Source organism: Gopherus evgoodei, chromosome 7 (genome assembly GCF_007399415.2).
Source record: "Gopherus evgoodei ecotype Sinaloan lineage chromosome 7, rGopEvg1_v1.p, whole genome shotgun sequence".
In the NCBI taxonomy this organism is placed as follows: domain Eukaryota; kingdom Metazoa; phylum Chordata; order Testudines; family Testudinidae; genus Gopherus; species Gopherus evgoodei.
The window spans coordinates 46,117,359-46,145,137 of record NC_044328.1 but is presented as its reverse complement, the minus strand read 5'-3'; the positions used below and the strand labels follow the sequence as shown (position 1 = coordinate 46,145,137).

Here is a 27,779-nt window from a genome sequence, read left to right as displayed (position 1 = left end):
CATCACAGCAGAGGGAAGAAATTGCAAGAAACAGATGAATCTGCATCTTAGCAAACACCAGCAGGAAAAGAAACCAGTAGACTCTATGTAGGCTTCCCCACACTTGAATGAAATTTACTCTGGGGGGTAATCTTCAAAAGAATCCATTTGATAGGTTCAGTGGACTATAAAAGACGACAGCCAGTTATCTTTCACCTCAGAAGACAAAGGAACCAAGTACTTTATGGAGATCCTGGCCAGAGGGGTTGCTCAGGCATCTTGCTGGAAGGTAGCATGATGAGAATCTTACCTTGAACCCAAGAGTGTAGTTTTGTTAAGTCTTAGCCTCTAGAAAGTGTTTTTCACTTTATGTGCTTGTAACCATTTCTAACTCTATCCGCTATACTAGAACTCAATTCAGATCCTATTTCCTTTAGTCAGAAAACTTGTTTTACTTTTGATCTAAACCAATCCAGTCCTGTGTTTGATTTAAAGTGAATGTTAACTCAGTCAATGTGGCAAGCTGCTGGGTATTGTTCCTTTAAAAGAACAAATGAACCTTAATATCTTTGATAGGCCCGGGAGAGGGCTGAACATTGCAGAACACATGGTTTTGGGAAAATTCAGGGCTAGGGTATGTTGGGGTCATCTTGTCAGGTGTAACTAAGGGGCCAGAGCATGGCAATAGTGTAACAAGCAGGCTGTTGGAATCCAGATTGCAGAATCAGAGCTGCTTACTACACAGGCACACAGTACATGCTTGTATGGTGGCTGGAAGCATGCCGACAAGAGCTGCAGCAGAGTATTTTGAGGCACTCAGAGTTACAGGGCAGCCTGGAGGACACCCCAAAACATGACACATGCAACAAGGGCTCATGAGTGCATATAATAAAGAACTACAGCATATTTATAGAAATACAGGCTGTGTTCCTCTAATCACTTACGTAAATAAATAGTCCTTTTTCCTATCATCAGAATTAATGGTTTGAGTAAGCAGTACTTATGTGAGTAAGGATTTGCAGGACTAAATCCATATGAGAGCCAATTTTATGAGAGGACAAAACTGCTGTTGACTTCACTAGAAGTTTCACCTGGGAAGGGACTGAGGAAGGGCTACAGCAGTAAGCCAAATATGTGCTAACATGCTCCATGCCAACACTTAAAAAGTTACTGGCCTGATTTTCAGAAGTGTTCAGCATCCAGCCAATGGGAGGTACAGGTACTCAGCATCTTTGAAAATCACACAGTATACCGTGCTCTTGAATTATACTATTTTGCTTTTGGATTAAAAGGTCAGAATTTCCTTGGAGTATATGTAAAGAGAAAAAAGTCACTAGGAATCATTTCTCTCCCTTTATTACTGTACTGTATAAGCTGATATTTTAAGATAATTCATATTTCAATATATTATTCAATATTTATCTTAGCTTCAAAATATCTTTTCCTATTAGAAATACCTTGAAGATAATACATTTGACATTACACAGAATTTGCCATCTCTTCTTTACCTACTATCAGTAAAATGAAACCCTTGTATCATTTAAAAATAGGCAAAAAAAATTCTTCACTTAGGGACCAGTTCTGTAGAGAAGAAGCTTGCTTATAGTTAGGGCCCTACGCCCTACCAAACTCACGGTCCATTTTGGTCAATTTCACAGTCTTAGGGATTTTAAAAACCATACATTTCATGATTTCAGCTATTTAAATCTGAAATTTCATGGTGTTGTGATTGTAGGGGTCCTGGAGTTGGAAGGGGTCACAAGATTATTGTAGGGGGGTAGCCCTTACTTCTGCACTGCTTCTGGTGAGGCACTTCCTTTAGAGCTGAGCGCTCAGCCAACAGCCACCCTTCTCCAGCCACCCAGCTCTGAAGGCAGTGCAGAAGTAAGGATGGCAATACCATGAGCCCCTTAAAATAACCTTGCAACCCCCTGTAATTCTCTTTTGAGTCAGGACCCCCAATTTGAGAAACACTGGTCTCCCCTATTAAATCAGTATAGTGTAGGGTAAAAGCACAGAAGACCAGATTTCATGAGGGGAGACTCAATTTCACAGTCTGTAATGGGTTTTTCATGGCTGTGAATTTGATAGGGCCCTACTTATTGTTAGTTTTAATTCTAGGGTGAAGTCCAGTTCAGCATGAAATTCAGCCCTATGTACTGAACTAAAATCTTTCTACCTGTACAGAAATTTGTCTCATTTTAAAATGTATTCTCACTGTTCTCTAGTTATATATTTAACATACATATTCAAATAAAAAACAATCACACTAATTTCTGATGTGGTTTTGGTATCTGCAACCTCAAGAACTACCAGAGCAAAAAACCCAGGGGTACCATATTTTCAGATGATATAAAGAATTATAGTAGAACCTCAGAGTTACGAACTAACCAGTTAACCACACACCTCATTGGAACCGGAAGTACACAATCAGGCAGCAGCAGGGGGAAAAAAGCAAATACAGTACAATAATGTGTTAAACCTAAACTATTAAAAAAAATATAAAAGGAAAGCAGCATTTTTCTTCTCCATTAGTAAAGTTTCAAAGCTGTATTAAGTCAATGTTCCATGTAAACTTCTGAAAGAACAACCAGAATGTTTTTTTCAGTTACGAACAACCTCCTTTCCCAAGGTGTTCGTAACTGAGGTTCTACTGTAAATCTGTACTTCTACCAGTTGGTGAAATACTGTATCCCAGCTGTTCAAATCAAGTCAGAAAAGTAGTGCTTCTCATAATCTGTAAGAAACACTTCTCCAGACCAGCAGAAATGCTTTCTGGACTGATGATTGTTTCCAAGCATCAGATCTAGACCAATGATCAGAAAAAAGGAAAAGGCAGAAAACCTGTTCACATATGCATTTATAGATACATTCATTCATTGCTGCAAAATGTGGATGATAATAGTTAAATCATAATTCTTTTTTTTATGATGTTTTAGTACAGTAACTCTAGAAACTCAAGGTGAATTCATAAGGAAATACTATGCATTAAAATCCCAGTGCACTGTAAACGAAACCCTTCTCATTCCATTTATCATGTGACTTCAAATAGAAAAAAACCTTTTGAAATTCTGAGAATGAGTAGTTTAAATGAATAACCTGACATGCTGTCTGCATTTTATTTTCATTCTATTTAACTGCTGCCCGTTCACCTTGCCAATTACTGATGTTGAATATATTAAGTATGACATTTTCTCTTTCAGGAGGTTAAAATACAAGTTAACATTACATCTTTATGTATTCATAATGTTTACACTATGTTAATTCATGCCATTACAACAGTCATAGTTTAACACGTTTGCACAAATACAGGAAACTGGTACATGCAGCATTTTAATACAATAGTAAAGTATAACAATACAGATTTATGGTCCAATTAAAATAAAAGGTTTGAATTTTAAACAGCTATCCACCTGGGTCTCCGAGGATTCATCCCCAAGTGAGGGTGCAAACTACTGACAGAAATGAATATACATTTAGGGGCTTCTAAAAAAATGTTTTAAGTGTTTATGTCAGAGGGGAGAATAGTATGCAATATAATGACTTGTTATACATTCACTTGTGAGGATGGCACTGGACCAGATTCACCTATATGCTTTGTGATACTCCAGCAAAGCAAAGCAGTCATAAACTCAGCTTAACTGGCGGGTTAAACTAGGTTTAGAGCTGCTTTACATTACCAAAGCAGCCACAGAGTAGCTGTGAAGCTAGCCCATTATATTTAAGTAATGTATAAATGTTCTGTTAAATATTACACTGATATAAAGGAGAGGCAAGTCACTACACTGGGTCTAGTTTTCCAGTGACTTGCACCTCCCAACTGCTGCAGCTTTGAAGAGCTGTTATAGAGAGCGAATAGGTTTAGTGGAGCACAACATAGAATTTAGGGAACAGATAAGGGGGAGAGAGAAAAGTTGAGGTATGGAGGCAAGTGGGAGAGAGAGAGAGAGAAAACTGGTTGGAAAGGGGGAAAAAATTGTGTTTGGTTGAAGAGGATGTATGATTAGTCAAGGATGAATGGTGAGTCAGTGGATTAATGATTGAGTGGGGGTAAGCGGTGGTTGAGTGTGTCAGGGAATGAGTTAGGGAGGTGTCAGAGTGTCTGAATGAGCTGACGTAGGGAGAAGGGAAATCGTTGCAATATTTTGCTAAAATTTCCTAGACTTGACAGCCACAAACAGCTCCCCAAATCCCTCTCACAAGGAGAGTGGGTTTGTTTCCCTCGTCACTCAGAATAGCTCAGCCTGACATGCAAACGACTTGTCCAGCCTTAAGGTTATACACATAAGACCAGGTACTCGGTGGGCTGAATAGGAACCTAAACCATTATTTTGTTGGAAAATTCAAGAGATTTTCCTAAGGGTAACAGAATTGAAACTGGAAGACCAATGATTTGAAATACCCTTTGTCTTTTTAACTTAATGCTGTTCGTAAAATGCGTCAAATTACATGAATTTAGTTAAATACCTCTGCTTCCAATTTAAATGTAACAGTTAATCACTGCACAGAATTTTAGCAACCACAGTGCTTTGATGAAATATGGTATAAAACCAGGTTCGTAATTCATTCCTTATTCATTTCCAGGAGTTTTGTTTTTTTTAATCTCTACTCCGGTGTGAGTCAGAGCTAGACAACTCCTTATAATACACAGAATATGATTGCAGTGATTCCAGCCAAGCTTTAAAAAGTGAATGATGCTAGTATTTTCTCAACAGGAATCCAACTTGATGATGAAGCTAAACTGTGACCCTGACAATACCACCATGTCACAATGTCTGGAATGGTTCACGACTGAGTTCTAACCTCAGAGCAGACTGTCGAAAAGCAAGGCTGACATCCCAAACCAGCTGTATGTTCCATAATTAGAATTCACCAAACCAGTAACAAATATGAGCTCCTGGATCACAACAACAGTCTTACTATGGAGTCAGTCGCCTTGTACCTCATCTGCTCTAACCCCTCAGACAGAGACCAACACCTACAAAATCTCCACCAAGCATTCTCAAAACTACAATACCCGCATGAGGAAATAAGGAAACAGATCAACAGAGCCAGACGTGTACCCAGAAGCCTCCTACTGCAAGACAAACCCAAGAAAGAAACCAACAGGACTCTACTGGCCATCACACACAGTCCCCAGCTAAAACCTCTCCAACGCATCATCAGGGACCTACAACCCATCCTGGACAATGACTCCACACTTTCACAGGCCTTGGGTGGCAGGCCAGTCCTCGCCCACAGGCAACCTGCCAACCTGAAACATATTCTCACCAGTAACTGCACACTGCACCATAGTAACTCTAGCTCAGGAACCAATCCATGCAACAAACCTCGATGCCAACTCTGCCCACATATCTACACCAGCGACACCATCACAGGACCTAACCAGATCAGCCACACCATCACCGGTTCATTCACCTGCACGTCCACCAATGTAATATACGCCATCATATGCCAGCAATGCCTCTCTGCTATGTACATCGGCCAACCTGGACAGTCACTACGGAAAAGGATAAACGGACACAAATCAGATATTAGGAATGGCAATATACAAAAACCTGTAGGAGAACACTTCAACCTCCCTGGCCACACTATAGCAGACCTTAAGGTGGCCATCCTGCAGCAAAACAACTTCAGGACCAGACTTCAAAGAGAAACTGCTGAGTTTCAGTTCATCTGCAAATTTGACTCCATCAGCTCAGGATTAAACAAAGACTGTGAATGGCTTGCCAATTACAGAACCAGTTTCTCCTCCCTTGGTTTTCACACCTCAACTGCTAGAATAGGGCCTCATCCTCCCTGATTGAACTACCTCATTATCTCCAGCTTGCCTGCATATATATACCTGCCCCTGGAAACTTCCACTACATGCATCTGACGAAGTGGGTATTCACTCATGAAAGCTCATGCTCCAAAATGTCTGTTAATCTATAAGGTGCCACAGGACTCTTTGCTGTTATTTCTCACTGCTTCCAATTGTCACCAACAATGAGAATGATTGCCAGCACAGAGACAAGGATGACAATACCAACATGTGTGTAAATGTATGTGTGAACTTACACTAGGTGGGTCAGTAACAGAATAACTAGTGGTAAAAACACAGTCCAGCCACGGGCAGTAGTAGCACCTTTACTAACCCTACCCTAGAGTAAGAATGTCAAAAAAGCAACGTGGAAAGACCCCAGGAAACAAAGCAACCATGAGTCTACCACATTTTGCAGTTCACAGATAACTGACAGATCTGCTTGCCACTAGCTGGCTGTTAGCCAATGGCAAGCAGCACTCTGTCTGTCTGGGTTCCTATACAGTGCACAACAATGACTGAGTGCTTCCCAAGAGATAACCAAAAATCACATTAGGGCAGTGATCTAATACTCCTTCCGATAAGGCAGTCAAAACTAGAGGGGGTTTTCTTAGTTGTTTTAACCTACTTCCTTCTCTATCTCCTCCATCTGTTCCTACTACTTCTCTCCTCTGTCTTCCTGTAGATGTATAGGTCTGCTCTGCAGCACCCCCTACTGGTCCTTGTTAGCTCAGCAGCACCTGTCCTCTGTTTCCTTTCTCCCCAGGCATTTTAACATACCACCAGGGCTAGAGTCACATAATAATCCCCTTCTCAGGACTAGTTTATTAGCACATAGTAATTATAAAACTGTTTTTTTCCCATCCTCTCAGTGGGACAGACACAGTGTCTCTCCAGGAAAACACAGTCCATCTTCCCTCTGGTATCTTAAATTGCCCAGAACCAAAACATAAGCCTCATCCATCTTTCCTTTAGAGCCATAAGGATACTCAGGACTCTTTCCCTGGATTGCAGTCTAGCTAACTTTCAAGCTAGTTCCTTGAAGGTTTACTAGACTGCTTCTTTTAGGAGCTCCCCAGCTTTCTATAAGGCCTTCCGCCCATGATGAAGCTCCGGTGCCCTCCTTTTATCAATCAAATTAAATTCAGGTGTAATGGCATCAACGCTCACTTAAGGGCCAGTCCCCTCATAACACACCCCTTTTGCTTTCTCTCTCTCTCTCTCTCTTTTTATTTTTTGGTCACATCCTATTTTTAGGTACAGCTGTGGGGAAGTGAAGTTGAAGGCAGTGAATTTGTAGTTATTCGTCTCTCCACCCACAAGGCGTTCCAAACATTTGGTCCAGTTGCCAAGGAAGTCCTGTCACCCACTCATTAATTTCATACTTGATGTTGACAACTTTACAGTTCCTGAGGAACATAGTTGTCAAGGGACCTCATCGTCTCAATGAGAAAGTTGCCCGCTGAGGTATGCGGGGCCAGTTACATGGAAGGCTTTGAACATTAGCACCCAGACCTTGAATTTGTCCTGGTATTCCCTGAGAAGGCAGTGTAATGAGCAAAGCACCAGATTGATGGGCTCGTTACAGCTGGTCTTTCAGGTAGGTGGATTGCTGCAATCTGTACTAACTGAAGCTATTTTATTTTATATTTTTACATATATAGGCATAGTGAAGTGTGGTAGTCCAACTTAGAGGTCATAATGGTATCACTGTGGGCAGTTCCATATCTGATACAGTCTTCCGGCTAATTGTGGATGTAGGAAAGCATGTTCACTTTTCCCATTCTTTGTGTCCAATAGCAGCAAGGTGTCTAGCAATACACCTATGCTGCACTACGGTGTGACAATCTGAGGCCTTTAGTGGAGGATAAGATACTAGTTGATAGATCTTCAAAGTGTTTTTGCTTCCCACAAACATGTTCAATTTGCCCACATTTCAGTTTCAGCCAGTTAGAAAATGGTGCAAATGGAAAAAGATGGGGATCCCTTGCATAATACTGGCATTTGATACCATGTAGTTTCCCACAGCAGCTACATGTAGAGGTTAAAAGATGTATACATGAGATGTCTGCTGCCACTCAGGCTTTCCAGCCATATTCAGACACCTGTTTGTTCTGTTGCATGGCAATTATTTAAATCTTTCACACTAGGAATCTCACCTCCACTCTGTAAACTGCTGGTTGCCTAATGTGTAATCATAACTGTCACTTACACCTCACTGACACCTCCTGGGCCAAGTTTTTCATTACTTTCCTTACCTGCATGGGAGTGCCTGATCCAATGTCCACTAGAGTCATTGGCATCTTTTTTTCCATTGACAGTCCTATTGACTTTGGATCAGGCCTTGGCTGTGGGAAAGGAGATAAGAACAGAGATGGCTTTAAGCTACAATTATGCTCTGTGAATTCTGACCTGAGTGGGGGTCCATATGAGTTCAGGGTCCACTAGTGCAGATCTCATTGCAGGAGCAGGAGGCCTGAGCTCTGTCTTATTTTGGGGGGCTTGTGGGGGAATAAATCATAAGCCACTGTCCCATTCCTTTGAGCAAATTTCTCTATGATACCATCTCCAGTTTTTCCTACAGCAATGAGTACTTTCTTTGAAATATCGTTTTTGAGTACAGTGAAATTGTTTCTTCGTGTATTTTCTTTGATAAGACACATTGTATAGGAAAATTCAGAATGTCAGATCCAGATTTTCTCATTTCTTTTCAAACAGTAACAGAACTATGCTATAGTTATTTCTAAGCGATTATGTTATTTATGACAAAGCTTATCTAAGAACCCACTTGTGACACGATAGCAGCTAAACACATGCGCCATCAACATGGCAATAGATGGAAATAATGTAGGCAACAGCTGTTGTCTTTGAGACCATATATAGCCTGTAAGTAATAGCAAGAAATACCAAACATTTTAGCTAAGCCTGAACAGCTCTGTTTGGAAAAAAATTATCACATATCCACAAGAGTCATTATCCCTAGTGATAAACGACATTGTTGTTCTATTTTAAAAATAATTAAATATCAGCTGAAACCGAGTTTAAACGCAAACTGTAGTTTGATACTTACAATCTAAAATGTTTGTTAAAGAAAAAAGAGGAGTAGTTCAATGTATACAAGTCAGTTTTTTTTCTCGAGTAATAATATACAGGACTCCAAAAGTGAGTCCAGCACCTCTATGCTGGTCTTCACCAGTCAAAAGAAACCAGGGTCAGACTCATGTGTCATAATTCACAAATTCCTCAGCACTTATAGAACCTTATTGAGTGACATCAGCCAAAATGCAAGCAGATGAGAGACTACATTTGTACCTTCTTGCTGTTGGTCTGCAACCAAGGGACAGATAAATTAGCTCAGTCCAAATCCAAGTTATCCAGATAATTTTAAAATCCCAGTATGATCACCACATAGAAACTGAAGCTAGTTGCAGACACCTTATAATTTATGAAAAGGCATACAAATAAATTACTTGGCTGTCACCATAAAAAATGATGCCCAGAGAAAATTAAAAACTGTATGCTGTGACATACATGATGTGTGCTGACCTACATACATAGCTTATCAGGATTTATGATGTACACCTTCCAAAGACACTAAAGTAAATAACATAAGACTTCTAACAACAGCAGAATGTGACATGAGTAATAGGCAATGAAGTTATGATCTAGGTGGCATACCACAAGTTAAACCCAATATACAGCTGCAAAGAACTACAAATGTTTGCAGTGTTAGCAAACTAGCATGTATTGTACTGTAGTTTAGCTCCTTAATATTAACTTGAACAGCTTAACAAATCCTTGAAGGAAAATTGCCTGCGAACACTTAATTTGTCACTGTATAATGATAGGAGATACCACTGAATTAACATTCTTTTAAAATGTATGAGCTGTAGGCAATCTACTTTATGTATTTATTTTTGTAGTCATCTCTGGTCTTGGCTCAGAGTCAATAAATAATTTCAAAGTCTGAAATATTTCTATATTATCTATGTATAAAAGTCAATAAAACTATGTTTTCTTATCTTGTGTTACATGACTGGAATTGATGGTCTAAAATTTTAAGAGTACTCCATAATGAGTGATTTTTTTTTAAAAAGGACTCAGCTGAGCATGTGTGACAGTTAATAATATTTGACATTCATCTTTTCATGCCAAAAATTCAGAAACCACAAACATTCCGCACAAGTTCTAAAATGAAGCCATTCCTTGAGTAGAAGTAACCAGTGACTGCTACTCTGCATAGCAGTGGAGGCTTGAAAAGTATTGGCCAAGTATAACAGGCAAAACCCCTATTCCTAGCCTTTCATGTCCACAAAGAGCAGATAAGACTGATTTTTAAGTTTTCATCTAAAAGACTTAGGCCCTGATTCAGGAAAGCATCCCTGTTCAAAGACAAAACACTTATGTGTATGCTGAGCTATAAGCAGTGCTTCAGTCCCAATGAACCCAATGGGTGAAACCTTGGCTTTGTTGAAATCAATGGCAAAACGCCCCTTAATTTCAACAAGTCAGGATTTCACTAGGGTGTTTATGAGCTCCTCTGAATTACAGCCCAGCTTGCTGTAACTGCATGCTATTCAGTTTATCAATGGCTCCTCACAAAAGGTCAAAGATGACTTTTTGGCGATAGAAGTGTCCAGAGGGTAAAGTATCCCAAAGCTTGAATCTTAACACACTCGGTATGTCCACACTGCAGTCTGAGGTGTGATTGCAGAACAGGTAGACATACCTACTCTAGCTTCACCCATGCTAGCATGACTAAAAATAGCAGTGTAGATGCAGCAACCCAGGTTTTGGCAAGGCTTACAAGATGCATATGTACTTAGCGTTCTCAGAATATCTGCACAGCCTGTTCTGAAGCTCATGCCACCACTTCTACACTGCTATTTTTAGCCATAATAGCATTGGGTGAAGCTAACATAGGTATGTCTACTGATGCCACAGTCACACATTGAACTGCAGTGTAGACATATCCTGGAGGGGAAATGGCTTAGGGTATAAGAATCTTTTAATTAGACCTATTTCTTTCTGCTTTTATAAAGCTTGTTTGTAAATTGCCAACTGTATGGCTATCGCAAAAAGCATGGTGTGCCACTGATACGTTTGGGAATTATGTCTGTCTACAGGACTGTTTAAATCATAAGTTCAATAACTACATAAATTACCTTTAACATATATTTGAAAAATATGTAAAGTGGAATAGAATAGCTTATGAAATGTTCTCTAAAAATTAAATATGCAAATTAGCAGAAGAGCTAACTGAAACTGAGAGATGTTGGTATCAAAGTGGCTTTTAAGAAATTGATGCACACTAACAACAACAAAAAATGCTGTAGATCTAGAGAACTGCTGCAATAGATAATGGACCAAATTCTGCCATGACTTATATTCTATACAACCTTACAGAATTTAGTGGAGGGTTATCTGGGATATAACCCACAGAAGAATTTTATTCAGTATATAGCAAAGGACAGAATATTAGCTTGTATGACAACTTTTTATTTTTCTCTAAAGAGGTCAATGCTGTCATTGTCTGACTTCCAAATTACTTTTTAAAAATGTGCCAAAAACTACTTTTATTTACACTATAACATCACTAGGTTGCCCCTCCGCAAGTGAATAGAATTTGACCCATCTTTTTTTCACATTTGGGGGACATACATGACCCGTTAGGGAGTTAAAACTCTGCTGCACTGAGAGTATATTGGTCTGGTCTTATGTATATGTTCAGTGTTATGGTTGACTCCTGATTGCTATGAGTCCCCGGCATCACTCTCCTTGGTCTCACTCCATGATGTAACCTAAAACTAATGTCTGAGTACGCAGACCTCAGTGAACTCTGTTCATCTGTTTACCATAAAAATAACCCATTTTCCAATTAAATGTGAGCAACCCTAAATATTACACAAAATCAGATGTACGTGACTAGAGAGGTGCTAAACTCAGTGAATTGACGTGAGGTTCAGTGCACGTGAATGCAAAAACTAAAAAACACTTCAGCTGAAACAGTCAAGGTTTAGTTGGTTTTATGTCAGAAACTATGCAAACCTGACAATTTTTATATGGGTTCCACTTAAATCCATAATTTTCCCCTAACACCTCTTCCTCTAGCCTCAGCAGGTAGGAAGAAAAAAAACTCAGAATCCTAAATCTCAGAAAAGCCAATAGGAAGAAGACTGCAGTGAGAGCCCCCTTCCCAGTCCTGAACTTTTCAGGGAATGTTTGACTGGTCAGGCCTTTCTGTACTGGTTCATGAAAGGGACTGGGAAGTCCTTCCACCCCAAACCCACCAAACAAACATCCTCATTCTTTAGCTGCAAGGGGAAAGAGTACACACAGATCAGAGTGAGCTATATAATTATTTTCTTCCAAATAAGATAATGAGAAATTGGTTCCCCACACTCATCTTTGTCAATTTAACCAGATTCAGTCTGATCAAAACATGACCATCTTTTACTTTATTTTAAGTAAGCTGTAAGATCACATGTTCATTTCAATTAATTACATAACCAAGAAAGATAATGAGGGGAAATGAGGCTGACATCACAGCAAATACAGGAACCAGATCCCTCAGAAAAAAAAAGGTGCAACTGCTTCCTGAGAGATTTGCATAGATGGATTCTACACAGGGGAAATATGCATGACTTTCACAGAGGCAACATTGGTTAAACAAGTATTGTTTTGTTGTATAACTGTTAATGACAAAAATAACAGAGGAGATTTTCCAAGGCACAATGGCTGTTAGGCACACAATTCCCTCTGTGCCTTTGAAAATCCCAGCCAACAAAATTAATGAATGGTGTCAGTTGGGTAAAACCTTGTTATGGGTTCAGTTAAAACCTTACTGATAGGTGTGAACTCACTCTTCAGTTAATGTAACTAATAAGCCCCTACCTAAAACAAAAAGGAGTATGAGAATCTGCCCAGAAGCTTTCGCTGAGTATTGTTGTGAGTGGGTGTAGAAATCAATTGTATACAGTCGATTGCATATATCCGCACTAGGCACATTAAGTCGGTGGAGTGCGTCCTCACTACCGTGGCAAGCATTGACTTCCAGAGCGGTGCACTGTGGGGAGCTATCCCACAGTTCCCGCAGTCTCCACTGCCCACTGGAATTCTGGGTTAAGCTCCCAATGCCTGATGGGGCAAAAACATTGTCGCAGGTGGTTTTGGGTACATGTCATCAGTCACCTCTTCCGTGAAAGCAATGGCAGACAATCATTTTGCGCCTTTTTTCCTGAGTTACCTGTGCAGACATCACACCATGGCATGCATGGAGCCCACTCAGCTCACCATCGCTGCTGCTGTTGTGAGCATTGTAAACACCTCACGCATTATTCTGAAGTATATGCAGAACCAGGCTAAGAGACGCCAGCATGAGGAGGATTTTGATGAGGACATGGACACAGACGTTCCTGAAAGCACGGGCTGTGGCAATTGGGACATCATGGTGGCACTGGGGCTGGCTGATACAGTGGAACACTGATTCTGGGCCAGGCAAACAAGCACAGACTGGTGGGATCACATAGTGTTGCAGTATTGGATGATTCACAGTGGCTGCGAAACTTTTGCATACGTAAGTCCACTTTCCTGGAACTCTGTGAGTTGCTTTCCCTGACCCTGAAGAGCAGGAATACCAAGATGAGAGCTGCCCTGACAGTTAAGAAGCGAGTGGCAATAGTCCTGTGGAAGCTTGCAACGCCTGACTGCTACTGGTCAGTCAGGAATCAATTTGGTGGGGGCAAGTCTACTGTGGGGGTTGCTGTGATCCAAGTAGCCAATGCAATCATTAACATTCTGTTATCAAGGGTAGTGACTCTGGGAAATGTGCAGGTCATACTGGATGGCTTTGCTGCAATGGGGTTCCCTAACTGTGGTGGGTCGACAGACAGAACGTATATCCCCATCTTGGCATTGGACCACCTTGCCAACCAGTACATAAACCGCAAGGGGTACTTCTCAATGGTGCTAAAAGCAGTGGTGGATTACAAGGGACGTTTCACCAACATCAGCATGGGATGGTGGGGAAACGTGCATGACACTTGCATATTTAGGAACTCCGAGATGTTTGAGCAGCTGCAAGAAGGGACTTATTTCCCAGACCAGAAAATTACTGTTGGGGATGTTGAAATGCCTATAGTTATCCTTGGGGACCCCTTGCTCCCATGGCTCATGAATCCTTATACAGGCAGCCTCGACAGTAGTAAGGAGCAGTTCAACTATAGGCTGAGCAAGTGCAGAATGGTGCTAGAATGTGCCTTTGGATGCTTAAATGCTCGCTGGCACAGTTTACTGACTCGGTTAGACCTCGGCGAAACCAATATTCCTATTGTTATTGCTGCTTGCTGTGTGCTCCATAATATTTGTGAGAGCAAGGAGGAGACGTTTAGGGCAAGGTGGGAGGTTGAGGCAAATTGCCTGGCGTTCGATTCTGAGCAGTCAGACACCAGGGCAATTAGAAGAGCACAGCAAGGCGCGCTGCGCATCAGAGAGGCTTTGAAAGCCAGTTTCATGACTGGCCAGGCTTCAGTGTGACTGTTGTGTGTGTTTCTCCTTGATGCAAACCCGCCCCCTTTGTTGATTTTAATTCCCTGTAAGCCAACCACCCTCCCCCCTTCAAAATAAAGTAACTATTGTTTTGAAACCATGCATTCTTTCTTTATTAATGTTTTTAAAATGAGATAATCGACTAGGCAGCCCAGGTGGGGTGGGGGAAGAGGGAAGGACAAGGCCACATTTTTTATTGTAGCCACACTAAAAATCAAACTGTTTGAATTACCGCCTTCTGCTGCTTGGGCCATCCTCAGAGTGGAGTGGCTGGGTGCCCGGAGCCTCCCCACCCACATTCTTGGGCATCTGGGTGAGGCAGATATGGAACTTGAGGAGGGCAGGCGGTTATACAGTGGATTCAGCGGGGGTCTGTGCTCTTGTTGGCTTTCCTGCAGCTCCAACAGACGCTTCATCATGTCCGTTTGCTTCCCCATTAGCCTCAGTATTGCATCCTGCCTCTGCTCTTCGCGCTCACTTAATTCTTTCCTGGACTCTGTCAGTGAATGCTTCCATGCATTAAGCTGTGCCCTATCAGTGCAGGGGGACTGCATGAGTTCAGTAAACATGTCATCGCGAGTGTGTTTTTTTTCACTTTCTAATCTGCGATAAGCTCAGGGATGGAGATGATATGGGGAGTGTATGGGGAAACATTTGCACCTGGGGGGAGATAAAAAGAGAGAGTAAAATTTAAGATGATACATTTCTGAGAACAAAAGGGAGACTCTTTCACAGCGAATCAAGCAATTCACAGCAGACAGCACGTGTTTGAGGTACAAGGTCACATTTTGCCTTTTATATTGAGCCCCTGCTGGTATGGTGACACATCACACATGGCTGGGCAACAGAATTTGGTTTCCAGGCAGCCATGGTAAGCCAAAGGGTACGAGGGTTTGGCTTCTAACACCTTCATAACATGTAGGAATGTTTACAAACTGCAGCACCCTCCTTTCCCAGAGCTAGCAATGGGTTGGGTTTCACATTTAAAAGGAGGGGCTGCAATTTTTGGGTGGATGCGCAGCACACACCTACCCTCACCCCACCACGTGGCTATTCTCTGGGATGATCCCTTCACCTTCCCCCCTGCCTTGTGACTATTCTCTGGGATGATCCCTTTTAGCCAAGCACAAATAGCCCAGCATGAACAGGGTCCTTTTACTGTTCACTTACAAAAATTCCCTTATTTCAGCCAGGTGACCATGAACAATATCACTCTACTGAGGCTAACACAGAAAGATATAGACTGAATGTTGCTTGAATGTGACCAAAACCCAGGACCATTCACTGCCATGCTTTGTGCTGCAATGATTCCAGAATACTTGCTACTGGCTTAGCGTGGTAAAGTGTCCTACCAAGGAGGATGAAATAAGACAGCCCTCCCCAGAAACCTTCTGCAAAGGCTTTCAGAGTACCTCCAGGAGAGCTTCATGGAGATGTCCCTGGAAAATTCCCACTCCATCCCCAGACATGAGAACAGAACTTTCCAGTAGCTGTACAGGCTGTGAACGCATCCCAAGTCTTCAGGGCAAATCAACCATTAATCACTATTGCTTTTAAATCCTGTACTGTAGTTACAAATGTGCACTCACCAGAGGTACCTTCTCTGGCTTCAGGATCACGGATCCCGCCTTGGGAGGGTATTGGCTCCAGGGTGAAGAAAAGTTCCTGGCTGCTGGGGAGAATGGATTCACTGCTTGCCTGCTGAGCATTCTTCTCCTTCTCCTCCTCCTCCTCTTCCTCATCCACAAAATCCTCCTCCCTGTTGCGTGAGACTCACCCCTTGCAGGTGTCCACAGACAGTGGTGGGATAGTGGTAGGGTCCCCCCTAGAATGGCATGCAGTTGGTCATAGAAGCGGCATGTATAGGTCTCTGACCCGGAGCCTCCTTTGTCTTTTGGTAGGCTTCCCTGAGCTCCTTAACTTTCACACAGCACTGCTGTGTGTCCCTGGTGTAGCCTCTGTCCAACATGCCCTGTGAAATTTTGGCAAATATATTTGCATTTCTTCTTTTTGATTGGAGTTCGGCCTGCACAAATGCTTCTCCCCATACAGCAATCAGATCCAATGTCTCCCTTTCAGTCCATACTGGAGTTTGTTTGAGATTCTGGGGGGACTGCATGGTCACCAGTGCCCAGTAGCGTAGCTAGTGGGGTGCAGCAGAAGCAGCTGCTTCCCCTCAGGACATTTTCCAAAAGCAGCGCCTTAGCTTAACTCCTGCAGGCAAGGGCGGGGCAGGGGCTGGTCTCTGCAGTGGGGTGGGGCAGCGCCAGGCACAGAAAGCAGAAAGCAGCAGCTCTAGCAATTCCTGGGTCAGCTCCAGCTCCGCATGCTACTGGGGGGCGGTGCCTGCCTTTGCGTGGCCTAGCCTAGGCTCCTCTGTCTTCCCACACACCAGCGCTGCTGGGCCTGGCCGCCTCCAGCGCGTTGCCCCGTGCACAGGCTCTTCTGCAGCAGTGTTTGGTCTTCCAGCTGCAAGTAAAGCCCCCCAAGCCAGGCTCTGAGGCTGTTTGCCCCAAGCCCCAGCCCTGCTGCGCTGGAAGCGGTTAGCAGCGCAGCGTGTTTCTTGGGAAAGCCACGGACATACCCTGTCTTCTTCTGCTGCTTGGGGACTGGCTCCCCTGACACAGTGCAAGGCAGAGCAGGGAAGCATTGGGCAAACTCATTGGGCTTGTAGGGGCTCCCCTTGCCCGCCACGGGGCGTGGGCTCCTCCTACGCAGCACTGCCTGCTGCGGGGCTGGGGCTCTCCCAGGGCTCTGCCCTGCACGGGCCCGGCACCCCCAGGGCTGCTCCTGCCTCCCTGGGCTGGCCTCAGAGCCCCTCCCCCAGAGGACTGGGGTCCTGGTGTGGCTTACGCCCCTCTGCCTACTCCGTGGGGCAGGCAGCCCCAGGGCGTTGAGGCCGTGCCACCCCTTCCCCAGCTTCTCCCTCCAGCAGCCCCCACATAACCCTGCTGGGCCTGTTCAGTCCTCGGCCCCACTGAGTCCTGCCCTCATGCAACCCGCCCCTAATGTGCAGGTGCAGGTGCAGGTGCAGGAGGCGGCCCAGCCCGGGAGGACAAGGGGAGCTGCAGCAAAGCACCGCCCAGAGCTGGTGCAGGAGACGAGCCTGGCTCTCAGCCCAGGCTCCAGCATCAGCCTGCAGCAGGGAGCAGAGCCACTCCACGCCGGCTCGGCTCAGCCCAGCCCTGCTCTTAAAGGGACACGGACCCCACCACAGCTCGGCCCGGCCTGGGGCATGTGGGGGTGTCAGGGTGCTTGCAGGGCTCGGCACCGTAGCAGCACAGAGGGGAAGCCAGCGCAGAGTGGACCCCATGAGGGCGGGGGGGGGAGGGCACGGCCGGAGAAGCCAGCCAAAAAAGGGGATGCGGAGTGACCGGAGGAGAAGCCAAGGGGTGGCGAGGCCAGAGGAGGAGCCAAGGGGGGGCATGGCCAGAGGAGGAGCCAAGGGGGGGGCACCTTTTTTATGTTTGCTTCCCCTGCTCTTAGAACCTGGCTACGCCACTGCTTCCACCATGCTGACCAAACAGGAAATGAAATTAAAAAGTTCCTGGGGATTTTCGTGTGTACCTGGCTAGTGCATCAGAGTTCAAAGGGCTGTCCAGAGCAATCACAATGGAGCACTCTAGGATAGCTCCCGGAGGACAATACCATCAATTTGCGTCCCCGCTACTCCAAATCTGACCCAGAAAAGTCGATTTTAGCGCTACTCCCCTCGCCAGGGAGAAGTACAGTCATTGATTTTAAGAGCCCTTTAGGTTGATGGAATGGGGTTGGTTGTGTGGATGCAGTCATTTTTAAATCGACCTAACACAGCTAAATTTGACCTAATCCTGTAGTGTAGACCAGGCCTGAGGGTATGTCTACACATAAAACCACTACTGTAGCACAGCTGTGCCTCTGTAGCCCTTCAAAGAAGACACCACTTACAGCAACAGAGAATCCTCCCATCAACCTAGCACTGTCTACATCCGGGGTTATGTTGATTTAACTGTATTGCTCAGGGGCGTGAATACTGACCTAATATACTAGGTGCAGAATAGGCCAGAAACAGACAGACAGACATCTGAACACATGGTGTTAACCCTGGAAGAAACCTGCGGAGAGGTTTGAGTCAGCGGTGTAGGCTGAAAAATATGCCCTTGATGCTGCAAGCAAAATAATCTGTTTCTTGGCTATTGGATTCCTTTTCATTCAGAGACACAGGACTTTGTACATTTTTGGTAAATAAACAAAAGTGCATCAAAGAAATACCTGGCTATCACCAATTTCTGCTCCCATCTGGAATACCGCCAGGGCCCCAAATTGACTGAGGTAAAATAACTAAATAAATAAATAAAAGGACAATATTACTGTATTTGGGGAAATAAAATGTAATTTAGCCTTGAAACTAGGTGAAGGTTTCTAACCATCAGATAAGTGAAATTCTGACAAAGCTTTCTAAGGAGAGCAGAGGCAGGAGAGGAAATTAAAAAAAAAAGAGTATAACTGGCTTAAAGACTCATCTTGATAAATTATGGATGAGATTGCCTACAATGGCATGTGGCCCATCAGCGACTGCCAGAAGCAAAAATCCCCAATGGCCAGAGATGGGACACTAGACGGGGAAGGCTCTGAGTTACCTGGAAAATAATTCTCTGTGGTATCTACCTGGTAGGTCTTTCCCACATGCTCAGGGTCTAACTGATTGCCAACCCCAAACATGGCAGAGACCCTGGGGTAGTTTTGCTTTCCTCTACAGCATGGGACACAGGTAACTTGCAGGTTTAAATTAGTGTAAATGGTGAATTCTCTGTAACTTGAAATCTTTAAATCATTATTTGAGGATTTCAGTAACTCAGCCAGAAGTTAGGAATATATTTCAAGAGTGGGTGAGGCCTGCAACATGCAGGAGGTCAGACTAGAGGATCACAATGGTCCCTTCTGACCTTAAATTCTATGAGTCTAAGCGTATTAAAGACTAATGGCATCACATTAAGATTACAGAATCACTATTATATAACATGTTTTTAAGTACAGAATTTGTAGAAAACTTCCCCTCTTTTTTTTTAAACTGACATCTTCAATTGTTCAGGTTCTACAAATAACATCTACTGGATAATCTTCAGCCTGGTGAGTGCTAAACTAATCTCAGAGAGACAAAACCAAAGAACCAAGGACATAATTTCTCCACAATGATATACTTTGTATTTTAAAGAACAAACTTCAGTAAATGGGAACGGCAATTTGCATTTTAGAGATAGACACACTAACAAAAATTATATGTATAACTGAATTCCTTAAAGCACCTGGTTTATTCAGTGGGTACTGTACTTACTTTCTTTACGAACATCATTAAGTGCTGCATTAAGTTCCTCCTTAAATACAATGGCTTCCTTAGCAATTTTCTCTCCTTTGTCCAATAGATTCCAAGTAGCTTTTTCCACAGAAGCTAAGAGGACACGGGCTCTTTTGGAACATCCTTTTTTCTTATTAGAAGGAGTTTGTGGACAATTCACTAATGTGGTAACCTAAAATTTAAAAATAAATAAATGAGTGTCTTAAATTCTGCAGCCAATAGACTAATATTGCCTTTAGTTATTTAAAATTAACAACAAAATAATGAGCAGCCCTAGGAGTGAGCAGATACTTCAAAAACAAAGAGCTATACCCAACAAGATATTGTCAGACTGGACAATTTTTTTTATCTCAGTGTCTGACTTTTGAAATTCTCCCAGATATATTACCTTCATTTCATAGGGTTCAAAACAAAGCTGATAGAATATCATTGTTGCCACTCTGACCCATCTTATTACCATTGCTCTAAAATTCTTATGCTGTTTCGTATAAAATGTCTAATGACATAAAAATTAAAAGAGTATTTACAAAATCCTCAGTAACAGCAGGAAGCATAACTCTCAGTTTCACTTCCATTGCTCCCACAATCCCTTTTGGCTACTCCTCCTACCATCTCTCAAGCAGGGACAGAAAGAGCGTCCACAGTATGCAATGGGTGCAGACCCATCTCTCCAAATTTTTCCCCTAATGTAGGGCACAATCACAAGGGACAGGATTTAGCCCAAAATAATTCAATGTTTTTGCAAATCATTTAAGATGTGCATAATGTTTGTTTCGAATCTAGGTTAGAGCATAATCATCTAAACTGTTTTGAAATCATGCATTTTAATAAGCATAAGCAAGCTATTTTTATGTAGCTTCCCACTCTACATTCTGCATCTATTGAACACAACCTCCACACTCCATCATACATTTTTCTAACAAAGTATTTTCTGATGCATTGCAATGGCTGTCAGACTAATAGTACATTCTAAAGAGTTTTTTTTTTAAAGGGAAGTATTGTCGATTTAACAAACATCAAAAGATATTTTCAGTAATGATGTTTTGAATTCTTAATTCTTCTAGTTCGTTATGCTGTGCCAGCAGATCTTTAGTATAGTTTAAAATTCAAGTTCAACTCTAGTTCAGGCAGCTATAGTGCTTGCTGTTTGATATGAGGCAGTATGTCAAAGGGTGCATAATAAAGATAACACCACTCATCCGCCTCATTGGACAGGAAACTTGATTGGACAGCTGTGTGGAAGGCAGATGCAGGGCGGGGAGAGGACATGTCCAGGAAGCAGGTACTGGCCCCTCCTTCTCTATAGGTTCTCTGCCTCCGATTGGGCAGGTAAGGGTAGATGGAAGCTGATTGGCCCTTAGCTCCTCCCCCTTCAGTAATTTAAACAATTTTCCAGGTCTTTGGAGCCTCTTGTTCCATTCATAAATGCTGGAACTAGGGGTGCTGAAGGTGCTGCTTCACCCCTGACTTGAAGTGGTTTCCATCATATACAGGGTTTACAGTTTGGTTCAATTGCTCTCCACACCTCCACAATACAAATTGTTCCAGCACCCATGGAACTTCCATTGAGGATGCCCTACCCTCCTCCTTTCTCCCTCCCTTTGCAGTATAGTAGCCGTGTTTTCAGGATGTTGCATGTCTGCTTGATTGCTTATTTGGGATCAGGAAGGAATTTTTCCCATTAGGTTCAAACTAGCAGAGATCTACAGTGTTTTGTCATCTTCCCGGCAGAATCTATGAGGCACAACTCTGTTACAAGGAATAAGACTTTAAAATACTATCAGTAACTGGTGGTATTGTTTAGCTTGTCATAGCTTGAGGTCAGTGTTCAGTGTGGATAAAGCGCATGCTCAGAGGTAAAGACAGATTTGGTGTTTCACTAGTGGGCCTTATGCCTATGGGAGAAAGGGAGTCCTGACATCTTCGCAGACCTGTGGTATGCTTTGTTCCCCATGCAGGGAGGAGAATGAAACTATTCAGATGAACTAACTGAATCCTAGGCCATGTCCAGACTACCCGCCATCTGGATGGGTGAGTAATCCGATCTTAGATATTCGACTTCAGCTACGTTATTCACGTAGCTGAAGTTGCATATCTAAGATCGATTTCCCCCCCCTAGTCTGGACCAGCCCCTAGAGGTAGGCCAGGAAGGGTCTACTCACAGTTATGGGTTATATGGTAGGAGTCCTATAACCCATTTTACTGACCCACTTAAATGCCTAGCAAGAGAGAGAGTTGGGGGAGGTAGGGCAGAGGCACCTCCTCCCCAGAGTTAAGCTAACAAAATTCCAGCCTGCCACATAAATTCATTCCTATGTCTGACTCCCTTCAACTGTATATCCTGATCAAGACCCTCATCTGGTGGTATACAGGCTTTTATTCAGAAGTTCACATGATTTTGTGCCCTGCTGGATCAGTGCCTAATAGAGGGACTTCAACAGATTCTCAGGAAAGCACTTCCATAACTAGTCCTTGAAACAAGGAAGTCTTGACCCCTGCCTCATTCATATGGAATTTTTGGACAGAGAACAAAGACAAGCTGCCACCTGACCTCAACTTTTGGAGAGTCATGCAGGTGACATGTCATGCAAATACCTCAAGTCTAGATTATTTAAAAGAGTTTTCTTTTGATTGATGAGCACAGCCTCAGTTCAAACTTCAATAGAAAGAAACCAAATTATTTACTTCACATAAACCAGCCAGCTGGTGGAATATGCACTGAAAGCAACAGTCTAAATAACTTACTTTAGAAATCCTAGAATGTTATTTTCAGGCGATTCAATATACAGCCACAAGGACCGTATTTTGTTAAGAGCCAGTTTCACAGTTTATAGGCTGATATTTCCAATGTGGAAGGCAGCAAACTTAATGTTAAAGAATAGCATGCAAGCCTGAATGATTTAAGTCCTGAGAGAAAACATCATTTCACCTAAATAAAAAGCAGGATGGATTTAAAGAAATATGGTTACTTGCCATTCTCAGAAATTTATTACTAGTACATTTTGTTTATTTTAATTTTCACTGCATTCAGATGTGTGTAATGTACCTTTACACACATGTGATAGTTGTTTATTGTGTTTTGTACAATTAAAAAAGAGTCAAACAGAAATAAAAAACAAACAATAAAAATACGATACTCATTCCAGTAGATGAAAGCTTATACCTGCAGGACCCTGCATCTTCAGGATCTCTGCCAGGAACATCAGAAGATAAAACATAATGCATTCATTTCCATAGAAATGGGCTCAATATTATTTCTTTGAGGCAGACTCTGATCTAAAATATCCATCACAATTTGATAAACAGTTCTTGGCTCACATAGGTTAGGAAATATAAAAATAATATTGAAAGATGTGTAATGAAGATGCTGAATGAGGGATGCAACTTGCACAGGGATAACTGAACTGTGCAGTGGCATCATACTAGGTTTGCTCCTTTTGCTACATCATTAATACAGCTAGCAGTGGAAGGGTACAGTATCCAGACAAAATGCTAGCATAATAGCACATGCTGTTAGATAAAATATGATCCTATTTATCCAATCCATGCTCAATCATAGCTCCCAGTTAATTAAACATTGTCACATCAGTGGCAATGTACACCAAGCATGTTTTCCAATACTCAGTGAAAACCTTGATTTACAGACAGTATTCGGTATATCTGGAGAAAGAATTATACTACAGATTCAAACTTCATTCCTGAGATTCTCACGCTATGTACCTCCAAACTGCAAATGTCAAGCAAATTGTCTTTGCTTTTCATTTCCAGATTTCATCTAAAAGCTTCTGGGTTAGGCCAGAGGCTGGGCTATCTTGATTTAAGGGTCTGTGTGTACCCAGCACAGGCTCTGAATAGGTTAATATGGGCCTCAGAAGCCAAATCAACATATCAAACTGCACCTGCAGAATGGGCCAGTTGGAACTGGGGAGCCTCTCACTGTTCAAAAGAATAAAGCATTTATTTTCAGCTGCCCAGTGGCAAGGGCCATACAGCTTACCTATACTTTCAAACACTAACAGTCCTTTCTGTAATTCAGATGTCTGGAGAAAACAAAGAAGTACTGCCCATATAAATAGTTAATATTTACTTCAGCAAAACCACGTTGCTCAGGGGTATGAAAAATCCACACCTCGTGCGTGCGATGTAGTTTTCTGACCTAAGCATGGGTCTAGACTGCTTTTTGTCAGCAGGAGAGCTTCTCTCACTGACATATCTACTGCCTCTCGTGGAGGTGGATTAACTACGCCAATGGAAGAGCTCTCCTGTCAGCATAGAGTGTCTCCATTAAAGCACTGTAGCGGCATCAGTGCGAACTGTGTCAATGCAGTGTTTTAAGTGTAGACCTGCCCTTAGAGTGCACTTATTCTACACAGAACTAAAGACAACTCCCCTATTACTAATAGACTTCCATTGGCCCTTCTATCCAAAAGGAAGAACCCTAAGCTACAAATGTGTTGTGACAATCAGAGGCCAGACACCCCAAAGGGATAACAGAAGATTTAACACACCCCAAAAAGCAGTTAAACCAACAGACTGCATACAATGTTATTGTACTATAAAATATATCAAGTGAGGTCTTTTGTGAAAGCTTGTAATGCTCTGAACTTGGCCATTATGACATATGTATACAGATTGTCATTTTACATTTTGTGTATTTAGAAAACTGTGCTCAATCTGTGCTGCAACTTCAGCTACACCTCACAGCAAGGTAGTGAGCAATCAAGCAGGAAGGGGCATCTACCAAGCTAGTTGTTCATATCAAACTGATTTCAAGTAACTATTCCCATTGTCCAACCCAGAAAGATACATTAATGGAAAGACACCCAGATAATTTGAAATTGAAAAGAAGATCCCAGCTTCCAAGTTGTGGGGGATTTTCCACTTTGATTAACCACAAGTCACCATGGACAAAGAGAAAAAAAATAAGTCTTTTAAAAGCAGGCTTGGAACGGAAGTTTTTATCCAGAACTTGGAGGACAGTCTCAAAGTGGCAGGCTGTCTGCGAAAGCTGAATGCCTCCTATAGCTAGGGGGTATACTGAGAAAGACAACAAATGAATCTTACTAGAAATATGAAAACGTAAAGCCTGATGTTGCATCTTTGTGTTTATTTTCTGTGTAACTTGTGCTTCCCTTTAATAAAAATATCAAAGATGAAATAGTAAGTATGCTTTATTTTTATCCCAAGCAGGTGTCTGGTGTGCAAACTGCGCAGAGCATGTGTGCCAAAGGGAGCTGATAACTATGATGCTGATTTCATGTCTTCAGAGTTGATATACCAGAGGAGAATGGTCCAAGTGTCTTTTCAGTAAAAGAATAAGCAGGCCTGAGAACCACGACACCAAATATACTTGACCCTTCCCCGTCCCCTGCACATCTATTCTTTTTCCCTCCATGCATATCCCCAATCAGCTGCCTCTTTAGTTGTAGTGAGACTGCTGTTCTCTGTCTGGTGCGCATTCTCCTAGGGGCTGCTATGGGCATGGTCTTTCTCAGGCTCAGCGGGACAGGTGCCTTCACATAAATGGACAAGAGAGAAAACTCAACTGAGCTTCAACAAAACAATGAAACTGGCTATTCACCTAATGTTGTCATATGAACACAATGAACAAACTGAAAGGAGAGTTTTCCATTAAACTCCTGCCGTTACAGTAATCGTAAATACAACAAATCTTGAAACAATAATAGGTACAACACTTTCAGATGAAGACAGTTTACAAGTTGATGGGATCTCTTTAACGGAAGGCTGCAGAAAAAAAAGCGGGGAGGGGGGGAGAATAGAGGAATTTGGCAAACATACTCTCCAAACCCCAGAGTTCAGGGTTTTTAAGTGGATTGTACACCCACTATCCTCACATGCCTATAAGCAAAATAATAAGAGTACCATTTAGGTCAGCAACTACCTGAAATCAATGTTTCCTTTGGTGCTACATGTATTATTTAACAAAGTTATTTATTATGAAGCCTACCTGGTGAGTTCACAAATGGCATGTCACTGAGAGCGTATCCCAGCTTTATGATTCAGCAACCTTTAGAACCTAAAAACCTATACAAAACATTTCTTGTAGGCCATCAGCCTATTCAATCTGACAGTAGAGTCAGACTTTATAGTGCTTGTGAATTAGGCAAAAAATGCAACGCTCATCAACTGAGCTTTTACCTATAAAGACACAAAGGTGCAGATATGATCTAGACTGGACCACTTTCACAGACTGCATCTAGCAGAGTGGCCTATGTTTTATAGATTATACAATAAATAGAAGTAAAAAAAATGCAACTCTGCATAAAACTAAGTGTCTCCCCCCCTTACGTTGCCAAGCACAGATATGGGGGCGGGGGAGAGTGAGGACAGCCAACTTCATCAGTATTACTGAACATGCTCAGTACAAGACAAGCAGCAAATCTGGGAGGAGTGTGACCCTGCATGCCCCGTCCCATGTATCATCTCTTTTACCCAGTGAGGACTTTTTAAAGCGATTAGGTGCATAGTTACAATAAAAAAAATGTAATTGCTGGGAAAAGATTGTCTAATCCTTTGGAGGAATTTATTGCAGATAGATGCAACTGGGAAAGTTATCACAGAGTACATGGAATTGGATGACTAAAATGTATCAGGCCTGGCATCCATGCACAATTACCTCCTGATTTACCTACGTACTGGGGGAAAACTTTTAGATTAAAGAGAAATCAAAGCTTAAAGTGAAGAATAAGGAAACTATTAAAAGAACAGGCTAAAGATTTATGAACAAATGAATCTGGAAGTCAGACAGTGATGTAAGTCACTATCAATTAGTGTACAGATTATATGTAAAGACAGTAAGTAACCTGGAACATTCTGCACTCAACACTTTAAGGAATATAACAAAACAATGGAAGCTATACTAAGGAATAAATGCAGATAGATTAACAATGAATATTCACAAAAGCAAAATAATGATGATTTTTCATAACTTTCTTTTAAGATTAATGTTGATCTGGAATCTGTAATGGAAGATACTAACTTCAAACAGAATCAAAGCCTTAGAATGTTTATTTTATGTATTCATTATTGGTGACCAAGAATAAGTTAGTATTATTTTGAATTATCCTGGTCACCTTGTGGTCATACTCTGCATTGACCAAAGATACTACTTTTAGGGGAACTGTCAAAGGAAACTATTGTAGAGTCATCTAGAAAAAAATATGTTTCTGTTCTGCTCTAGATCCACCTTCTACCTCCCTCAGAACCTTCACCTTTATTCAGACACATAGTTCCACCACAACTGGAGTCACAACATAGGATCTGCACCAATAAATTCAACAGGTTGTTTCTATTTCAATCAACATTGGGGCATTTTTACTTCCAGGGACAAAGGTCTGGATCCTCCAAACGGATGAGCACCCTCAACTAACTTTTAAGACAAGTGACACCTCAAAGGGCTGTAATACAAACATTAAGTACCAATGTAAAATAATCAGGGATCACCAATATATCCATGGTAAAAATGTTGAGGTCCATGGTAATCTTTCAAGAAACATCGAATGACATAACCCCCTCCCTCCTCCATGTCCATCACTAAGTAAGGTAACTTTGTCAAGTGTCTGTCATGCAACACAGTAGTGCCAACCCCTGAAAATAATCTATTTGACTAGAGTATGAGGGCCTGATCCAAAGCCTGTTGACAGAGGCCACACATGGAGGGGCACATTGAGTCACGTGCCACCTCCTCCCACCCCCAAGATTCGCTGATTGGCTTGTACTGAGCATGGTCAGTAACATCTCCGGAAGCTGCTGCCCTCACTATCGGCTGACACAGGTTGTCTCTACCTGTTGAAGTCAATGGGGGAGGGGAGGGTCTTTCATTGAATTCAACACACTATAGATCAGGCCCTAAGGAAGGATTATGTTCGAACAGTCAGCAGGAGCAGAACAAATGAACAGTATAGCACTGTGACAAGAAGTTTGCTCTGCAGTGGTGACAAATTTTGAAAGAAAGTGATGTGCTGACATAGCTGTGTTATATGTAACTGACTAGAAGTGTCATTAGGTGGCCACCTCTCGCACACCTCCTCATGGCCTCAGGGCAGCCCTGCAAGCAGACCCTGCCTCAGTTTCCCCCTTCAAGGCCTTTCTTCA

At 42.3% G+C, this 27,779-nt stretch overlaps 1 protein-coding gene across 1 annotated transcript in view; it reads right to left on the bottom strand.

Annotated features, from left to right (window-relative positions):
- Positions 1–27,779, bottom strand: part of CTNNA3 (catenin alpha 3) — a 987,819-nt gene that overhangs the window by 948,330 nt on the left and 11,710 nt on the right. The window contains 1 exon segment of the mRNA XM_030569668.1: positions 19,644–19,836. Within this exon segment, the coding sequence (XP_030425528.1) occupies positions 19,644–19,836 (193 nt within the window).